Raw genomic sequence first — 8591 nt, forward strand, 5'->3', positions numbered from 1 at the left:
CACTCAAGCGGGGGGCACCGCCCCACCCTTGCACCCCGCTCGCCCCACCCCATCCTGTGCTGGCAGTGTTCTCCGCTCTGGATGCAGCAGAAGAGAAAGGCAGCAACGGCTGCCCTCGGTGGAGAGAGAAGCGAAGGTCAGATGCACAGCAAGTTGACGTGTGACAAGTGCCTGAAGGAAATGCCCCGCAGAGGCGCAGGGAGTGCTTCCCACACTGATGCCCTCCGTGTCCCCCCGGGGGCTTCCCCCCATTGGCTTGTCCGGTCTTTTCTGCAGCTGTGAACCAACTTCCTTATAAAACCCGCATGTTTGAACCCTCGGATGACCCCTGACTCTGGCCAGTACTCCCACAGCCCAAGACCTGACCCTGGGGGCCTCTTGCCTCCTGCCCCGCCTGTCCCTCCCGGGGGTCCCCCAGGGGTGTGGCTCTGGACAGCCCCGCCCACACATGGAGGAGAGAGCCGCCAGGACCAGGAAGTGTATGTGATGTTCGCTGTTTATTTTCAAAGACGGGGGCTGGGTGAGCAGAGGGGGTGCTGTGGGGTGCCGACCCCGCCGGGGCCCGTCCCTTGGCCCTCGTAGCCTCAGGCCGCGGTCCAGACGTGAGCAGGTAGCCGGCCTTGCCTGGACAGGCCTCAGTGTGCGCTCAGCTGCAGGAGGTGTAGCCAGCGGGCACCTGTGCGCCACGGGGCTTCGAGGGGCCGTGGGGGGCACACAGGCCCGCCGTGGGAGCAGCACAGTGGTGGGTGTGCAGTTTTCTCCGGGGCGTCCCTCTGACCCCAGGACGGGGGTGAGCCTGGGTGGAGTGGGTGCCTGTGTTTCGGATGAGGCTCAGGTCCCGAAGGCCAGGCAGGTGGCCAAAGCAGGCAGGAGGGGCTCTGAGGGCAGGCGCCCCCCGCCTGGGGTCCTCCTCAAGCCGACCCCCACTACGCTGTCACCCTCCAGGGCCTGGGTTTCACCTGGGGCAGGTGTAAAGTGGGCGGGGGCAGTGGTATTCACAGGAGGTGTGCGTAGGCTCCTGCGGTTTCTGTGGTCGGGTGCTGCGTGTTCTGGCTCCAGGTGGGGTGGGCGTGTGAGGGGGGGGCAGAATGCGTCAGACAGCGGTGGACCCATAGATCGGGAAGGTGGGGGTGCTGTCCTCGGGAGCCTGGGCCGAGGAGACGCAGGATGGGCCACAGCTGCACTCGTCCACGTGGGTGTAGGTGTGCTGGAAGGCCGTCCCGTTGGGACACTGCATGGTCACCACCTCCTGGTGGGCCCTGGTCTCCTGGCAGCAGATGCACGGGCACTGCGTGGCCTGGGCCCCCGTGGAGTACCTGCAGACACACGGCCCTCAGGACCTGCCCACCTGCCACAACTGCCCGGCTCCTGGTTTCGCGGGGGTCGGGAGACAGCGGCCCTGTGCCTGTTCCCTGAGCGCTCGGGGCTGCTCTGTACTGGCCCGGGCAGCGCTCTCGGTCACTTGGAACCCCGACCTTCCCCAGCCAGGCCCCCGTTCTTTCCCCAAGCAGCTCCTCTGACTTGCTGACCCTGTCAGACCCCTCCTCCAGGAACCTGCCCGGGGCCCTCCAGCCAGGCCTGGACCCATCCTCCTGCCTCTTCCCGCCGGTCTGCTCACAGCTGGCTGCAGCCCGCGGGCATCGGGGATGGGGCGGGGCTCTGCCAGCAGCTCTGCCCTGACAGTCTGGTCCCCCCGGATTCTGCCCGTCCTGCACGTGGACTCTGACCTTTGGGGGGTAGCCCTGGTGCCCTGCCCCACGTGGCCCAGCCAAGCTCTCCCAGGCCGGGCTCTGGGGGTTAGGGAAGGCCCCAGGGTTGGTGCAGCCCTGTTGGGGCGGCCCTTCTTTCCTTCCTGTAGCAAGCTGGGACCTCCAGCCCCAGCCCCAGCTCCAGGTGTCCGGCCAGGGACAGGAACACGGACACGTGGGGCACCGGGTGGTGTCCCCGTGTGTCCCGCGGGGGAGGCGCGGGCCGCTCACCGGGACGCTCCCGGGCAGAAGCCCTCGCAGAAGGGGACGCTGACGGCGGCCTGGGTGGCGCAGCCCCGGTGTCGCAGGACCGTCAAGCTGGCGCGTACCTGGCAGGAGTCTGGGCAGACGAAAGGCGGTGGAGGCGGATCTGTGAGGTCCCCGCCCGCGCCGCACCCCCACGTAACCTCCCGCTCAGGGTCGGGTTCTGGCGGCGGAGTTGGCTTCGGGAGGAGTCAGTGGGCGGGGCTGGGGGGCGGGAAGGCGGGCCTCGACTTACCCACTTCCTCACAGGAGTAGCAGCAGCCGATTTTCCTGAGGATGCCCTGCGGGGGGAGGGGGAACAGAGGGCGAGCTGGGGCAGGCGGGGCCTCCTGGGGTGGGTGTGGGCGGGGTCTCCCGAGGCGGTGTGGGCGGGGCCCCAGGGTGGGTGTGGCTCTGGGCATGGGCGGGGCCTCCGGGGCGGGCCTGAGCCCCAGACACACACCCTGCAGCTGGACACGTCCGGGCACGCGACGGGCGTCGGGGTCAGCATCGGGGGCCCGTTCTCAGCCTGGCAGTGGTACAACGTGCAGTTGTCCACGAGGCTGTTGACCCAGGTCTCGTTGGGCTGAAATAAAAGGGGGAGAGTGGGGGCCGGGTTGAGGATTATCTGGTGGGCAGAGAGGAGCTGGCGGGGAGGGTCTCTGGGGCGCAGGGGTTGAGACTGAGCCCCCCTTACCTGGACCAGCCGGCCGTCGGACGTGAGGCAAGCTGTCTGCACGCACTCCCCGCAGCACTGCCCGGCCACCCTCGAGTACTGGAAGCCCTGGGGGCAGAGGGGTGGTCACGTCCCTCACCCCCAGCCTGGCTCCTCAGCCCTCCTGCTCTCCTGCCCACGTCCCAGGGGCCCAGGGCCTCCCTAGCAGCGCCTTTCCTCTGTGAGGCGGTGTCCCCGCCCTGCCGCAGTGCCCCTCTCAGCCTCACCCCTGCTTCCAGCACCTTCTGCGCTTGTGCCCTCCGGGAACCTGATCCCAGCAGCCTGCAGGTCCTGCCCCTCGCCCAAGACCCCTTCCACCATCCTCCTGCTTCACTCCCTCCCTTTGGGAAGACAAAAGCCCCAGTGAAGCCTGAGCTGGAGACCCTTCCTGGACCCCAGGGTGTGGTGATTGGGGGCTGCCCTAGGGGCCTGGCTCTGCCCCGGAGGCCGGCCTCACCTGGGGACAAGTGGCGTTGCAGGCCTCCTCCTCACACTGCACGGTCGGGTCACGGGTGTCCACGGACAGGCAGGTGCACGTGTGGCAGGGAATGACCGCTGGGAAGGTTGCACCGACCTGCAGTGGACAGGGTGAGGGGAGGTGACACTGAGGGCCCTGAAGGGGCACCAGGGCCAGGACCTCTCCCCGTGTCGGTGAGGCCCACAGAGCAGTCTCTCTGCTCTTCACGTGGGATTACGGATGTGCCCCCTGGCTGAGCACAGACCAGGGCAGGCAGGGGCCCCGGGCAGGCAGGAGGGGTGGGAGGGTGCAGTCCTGCCCCGAAGCTCTTGCTGGGAGAGCTAAGCTCCCAGAGGCTCTCTACAGAAGGTGCCTGTAAAGGGCCCAGAGCCTCGACTCACCTGCTGTCATGGCGGGAGGGGCTGGATAGGGCTGGGCGTGGGGAGACAAGGAGTGGACACGGGGCATCCCTAGGCGGGTGTGCCCAGCCCCGGACCCACTCTCCGCTCTACCCTGACGGCCTAGCTGAGCCCTTACCCCGTAGACGGTGCCGTTGTAGGTGCACAGCTGAGGCCCTGGAAGGAAAGAGAGGGCTGAGGACCTGCCCAGGCAGCGGAAGGAAGTGTTCAGACCCCCCCGGCCCCACCCCCACCCCAGAGACTCACGGCAGCTGAAGGTGGGGCAGCAGCTGTTCTCCGCCTGGGTGCAGGCCAGCTCCTCTCCCGGCCTACATTTGGGTGGGCTCTGGGGGCACGTGCTCGTGTTGCAGACTGCGGGAGAGTTGGGGGGCTGCCTGGGGTGTCCCTGCCCTCTGTCCTCTGGCTATTCTGGTTCCCAGGGTAACATCTACCCACACTGGACCAAAGAGATCCCCCTTCCATGGGAGCTGACGGCTCTCTGTTGCCCTTCTGGGTCCCCACGCTTTGTCACCTCCCCGGTCTTCCCCAAGACCCTGGGTGGTACCAGGGCACACCAGAGGTCATCAGCGTCATTTTTAGGTGGAAAAATGAAGGCCCAAGAGGCCTCCCCACCTCGTGGTCCAGCCAAGTCCAGCTAGGACCCTGCAAACCTCCTCCGCCCTGCAGGCCTGCCGGCCAGGTGGCCTGTGCCCAACACCGTCCTCTGCTGTCTCACCACTCCACCCGGCCCACTGGGGTTCAGGTCTCACCACACAGAGTTTCCATGCAGCAAGGGTTGTCGGCCAGGGGCCTGGTCTGGGCCACGAAGCCGGCCCAGCCACATTCCTGTGGCTGGTCCCGGGCCTCGCACTGCACAGGGACGCACTGCACCGACACGGAGCCTTCATCACACACGCAGGACTGGCAGTTGCTGACCCATCGCTCTCCGGGCTGCAACAGACCAGGTCAGGGTCCCCCAGGGCTCCTGGGTGGTGCCCCGGCCTCTGGGGCTGCGTCCAGCAGCGGGTCAGGCCCCAGCCCTCAGCATGCGGGCTCAGCGCTCAGCCTCCCCCTCTCTGGAGCAGGCGTGTGCCGGTGATGCGGCTCACGCCGGGGTGCCCACACCAGCCCCTCCCTGGCCCGGGTAGAGCTGCCGCCCTGAGATGGGGACCCCCTCCCTCCGTCTGCTCAAGCAAGGAGTCAGGAAGCTGTGTGCAGAACACTCACGAATTTGGGAAACCCATCCGGTCCCACGCAGGCTGGGAGGGAAGAACGGGGAGAAAGGGGGTCACTGGGAGTGCTGGGGTTGGGGCCCAGCAGGCCTGGCCACCCCCTCCCCCCAACAGAGGCCTCTTCTTCCTGCTGGGGACAGAAGCCTCCGGAGAACTCCGGGGGGGGGGTCACTTAGGAGGGGGCTCAGGAAGGCTCAAGCCCACCCTGCACCGCTGGCAGAACTGGGTGGGACGGGCCCAGGCCGGGGTCTGCCCGCCCCGTGGCCCTCCCCATCCCGCTCTGCGGGGCTGGGGAGGGCCCAGGTGTGGGGTTGCTTACGGCACTCGGGCACACAGACGTCCGTGTGTGAGTTGAACAGGATGTGGCCGTCGGGACAGAAGCAACCCTCTGCCAGCCCCCTGCTCGCCGGGCTCTGGCTCCTGCAAGGCGACCAGGGCAGTCTGAGGAGGAGGGCAGTGGGCATGGTGGGGGGCTGGGGTCACTCCTGAAGTCCAGGGTCGGAGGTCAGGGCCGGGGAAGGGCACCCTGAGATCTGGGGCTTGGGGTCTCGGACCCTCTGTGGGTCTCCTCCTGGGTCCCCCCAGACCCTTCAGGCAGGCCTGGGAGGCCTGCTGTCCCCACTGTCCTATCCCGTCCCCGTCTGCTGGGCTCACCTGGAGTCACAGGACTTGGGCTGCACGGGGCCACACGGCTTATACACCTTGGTGGGCGGGCAGGTGAGGTCTGCGGGCACACAGACGGGTGTCAGGTGGGCCAAGGAGGCCAGGGCCCCCGGCGGCCACACCCGACTCACCACACAGCCCGCTGGTGGCGTTGCGCCAGTCGGGGCACACGCCCCGGGCGCGGCAGAGCGCCGAGTAGGCCTCCAGGCTCTGGCAGAGCGCTTCAGGGCGGCTGGGCCCGCAGCTGTCGCTGACACAGGTGCTGAAGAACGGGCCGGGCGGGATGAGGCCGTGGCACCCGGCGAAGACCCTGCAGGCAGGGCCGGTCAGAGGCCAGGGCGGACGCCCCGCGGGGTGGCTGCGCCTGACCGCCCAGCCCACGCAGAGGACTCACGGGCTCAGCAGCAGCTCGCAGAGGGGTTCCGGGGGGCACGGAGTGGAGGTGGGTGTGCTGGGTGCCGGCGACAGGGGGCTGGCGGTCGGGGGCAGGCCGGTCGGTGCCCAGCAGCCCTCCCCGCTGCTGTTGGGGACCAGCCAGGACTGGGCCATGTCCTGGCAGGTGGGGGCCGTGGTGCCGTCAGGCCGGCGACAGTCGTCCCTGCGGCTGTTGGTGCAGGTGCCTGGGGAGGGCGGGGCAGGCGCCTCACTGTGGTGGGGGGCACTGGACCATCCTCTTCTCCCCTTCCATCCCCCCGACTTCCCTGGCAGCCAGTCAGCTATGAAACACTGCTTCCTGCCCGGGGCAGGTGGCACGGGGAGCAGGTGGGAATCTGTGGCGGGGGCATCTGTGGCGGGGGGCAGGCGGTCAAGAGCCGGGGCCGCCTGGGGGCATGTGCCCGTAGCGGTGGTGCCCGGCCCCTCGCTCCCCCAGCAGGCGTCCTGCGGGTCCCTGCTCACCACACTGGCCCTCGGTGTTGTAGCTGAAGTGGCTGTAGGACAGCTGGGCTTGGAAGACCCGCCCGTTGAAGATGACTCTCACGCCGACGGCGGGAATCTCGATGCTCATCTCGGTGGCCCCCGTTGCCGTCACGGTCAGGCCGTTCTTGCTGAAGCTCTGCCTCACCCGCATTTGGCCAAACAGGATCTGGGGACGTGACCGGGGAACCCGTGACTTGGGCCGAGGGGCAGCGGGCTGGCCTTTGGGGCTTTGCCTGCTGGGCGCTGGGCCCCCTCCTCGGCATCTGCACCCCGAAGCGCAGATGCCCCCTTGGGCCTGGGGTCACAGTCGGCGCATTTGGGTCCCAGGGTGCTCTTGGCCACGGGCACTCCCCACGCTTCTTCCCTGCTCAGGAGTCACTGTGCTTGGGGCCCCAGGTCGCAGTGTGCCCTTTGCCTGCCCTGAGGCCCCATGGGAGCTGCCCTCTGCGCGGGGGAGATGCGCTCTATGTGCACCAGGGCTCCCGGGCCTCTGCCGGCCCCTGCCTTCCCTAACCAGGCTGGGACAGGCCAGTGCCGCTCTGCTGCCTGCACTCACCAGGCTTTCCTCCTGCCCGTCGGCGCCAGGGGTGGTGGTGAGGACGATGTCCATGGACTCATAGTGGACGCCGAGGGCGCGGGGGCAGCTGGCGGCGGCCTCGCAGTAGTGGTTGTACAGGAGAATGCTGAGGTTGCCGTGGCGCGGCCGGATCTCCCGCATGAGGACGTGGGTGCAATTGTCCAGGAAAGAGTAGGAGGTGCCGTCGAAGGTCTCGTAGTGGGTGTCCCCCCAGCCGCTGCAGGAGCCTGGGGGGTGTGGACGGGCCTCACCCAGTGCCACCCAGAGCTGCCACCCTGGGGAGTCACTCAGCCCCCAGGGCCTCAGTCCTCTCGTTTATGACATGGGTATAGCAGGTTGGATGGGGGCCCCGAAAACGCGTCCACCCAGAGCCTGCGAATGTGACCTCCTTTGGGAAAAGGGTCTTTGCAGCTGTGATTAAGTTACGGATCATGGGGTGAGGTCATCCTGAGTTACCAGGGTGGCCCTAAGTCCAATGACAGGTGTCCTTCTAAGAGACAGAAGAGACAGAGAGAGGAAGCCGCGTGATGACTGGGGCAGAGGTTGGATGGATGCGGCCACAGCCCGGGGCGCCTGAGGCCCCAAGTCTGGAAGGGGCGGACAGGACCCTCCTTTAAAGTTTTGGGGAGAGCTTGGTCCTGCAGACACCTTGATCTTGGATTTCTGGTCTCCAGGACTGGGAGAGAATCACTTTCTGTTGTTTTGAACCACCCAGTTTGTGGTCCTTCGTTTTAGCTGCCCCAGGACCCCCGGGGGGTTGTAAGACCACCCCCTCCTGCGTGCTACTCCATGGGGAAATCTGCTCAGGACCCCTCAGGTTACGATCCCCTCCTCTCCCTGATCTCAGAAACCCCCGGCTTCCCTTCAAACTGCCAAGCCTGATGGGGGGTGAGCTCAGCGATCCCGGGCATCGGGCATGGGGGACGTGTGCGTGTCCCAAATGCCTGGCGGCGCATCCCCTCCTCCCCCCCCCCTCCGCCCCCAGAGGCGGGCTCTCACACTGGCACTCGTAGCTGTAGTCACAGGGCCCATCCCCGCTCTGCACTCTCACGGGCAGGTGCCCGTTCACGCAGACGACTTCACCCATCGGCTTCGGCCCCAGCAGGACGACACGGTTGTCACCCTCACACCGAGCCACTGTGCAGTCCTCCAGGGTCCAGGACTCATTCACCTGGAGAGAAGGGCAGAGCGCTCACCAGGTGGGCTTGCAAGACCCACCCTCACTGCCGCTGCCACAGCCTCAGGACCCCCTCGGCCTGGGAAGGGCTGCCCCCGCCTCCTGGCCGGGCCGGTGCTAACCAGGCCAGACCCCGCGCTCCTCCCTCCAGCCAAGCGAGCTGCGGAGCGGTCACCGAGGGGCTTGGGGTTGTGCCGTCACCCTGACGGGCGCCTTAGACCCTGTGCACACAGAAGGGCCTGGCGCTTCAGGGAGGAGGCGGGGGACACACCTGTCGGGGTGGGATGATGCGATTGCAGCCGGGAACTGGGGTGTCTGGGGGAACAGAGGCCGAGGTCCCCGAGGGTGAGGGGGTGGAGCAGGCGCCCTGGAAGCGGTCGATGTCACAGCGCTGGTTGCAGATGGCTAAGAAGTGGCAGCCCACTCCGTCGGTCTTGTTGTAGATGATGTCCCCTACGAATAC

General features: G+C 67.5%; 1 protein-coding gene across 1 annotated transcript in view; it reads right to left on the reverse strand.

The window, feature by feature from the left end:
• Positions 1–490: 490 nt before the first annotated feature.
• Positions 491–8591, reverse strand: part of MUC5B (mucin 5B, oligomeric mucus/gel-forming) — a 35772-nt gene continuing 27671 nt past the window's right edge. Inside the window, exons 33-50 of the mRNA XM_059929981.1 lie at positions 8400–8581; positions 7931–8122; positions 6931–7197; positions 6354–6540; positions 5851–6076; positions 5588–5766; positions 5448–5517; positions 5113–5213; positions 4789–4820; positions 4332–4512; positions 3829–3933; positions 3701–3738; positions 3164–3280; positions 2689–2775; positions 2455–2577; positions 2248–2293; positions 1980–2088; positions 491–1316 (exon numbers count right to left, since the gene is read on the reverse strand). Coding sequence (XP_059785964.1) covers positions 1094–1316; positions 1980–2088; positions 2248–2293; positions 2455–2577; positions 2689–2775; positions 3164–3280; positions 3701–3738; positions 3829–3933; positions 4332–4512; positions 4789–4820; positions 5113–5213; positions 5448–5517; positions 5588–5766; positions 5851–6076; positions 6354–6540; positions 6931–7197; positions 7931–8122; positions 8400–8581 — 2465 coding nt within the window. The 3' untranslated portion in view covers positions 491–1093. The remainder of the gene's footprint in view (positions 1317–1979; positions 2089–2247; positions 2294–2454; positions 2578–2688; positions 2776–3163; positions 3281–3700; positions 3739–3828; positions 3934–4331; positions 4513–4788; positions 4821–5112; positions 5214–5447; positions 5518–5587; positions 5767–5850; positions 6077–6353; positions 6541–6930; positions 7198–7930; positions 8123–8399; positions 8582–8591) is intronic.

This window comes from Balaenoptera ricei, chromosome 8, assembly GCF_028023285.1.
Source record: "Balaenoptera ricei isolate mBalRic1 chromosome 8, mBalRic1.hap2, whole genome shotgun sequence".
NCBI lineage: Eukaryota > Metazoa > Chordata > Mammalia > Artiodactyla > Balaenopteridae > Balaenoptera > Balaenoptera ricei.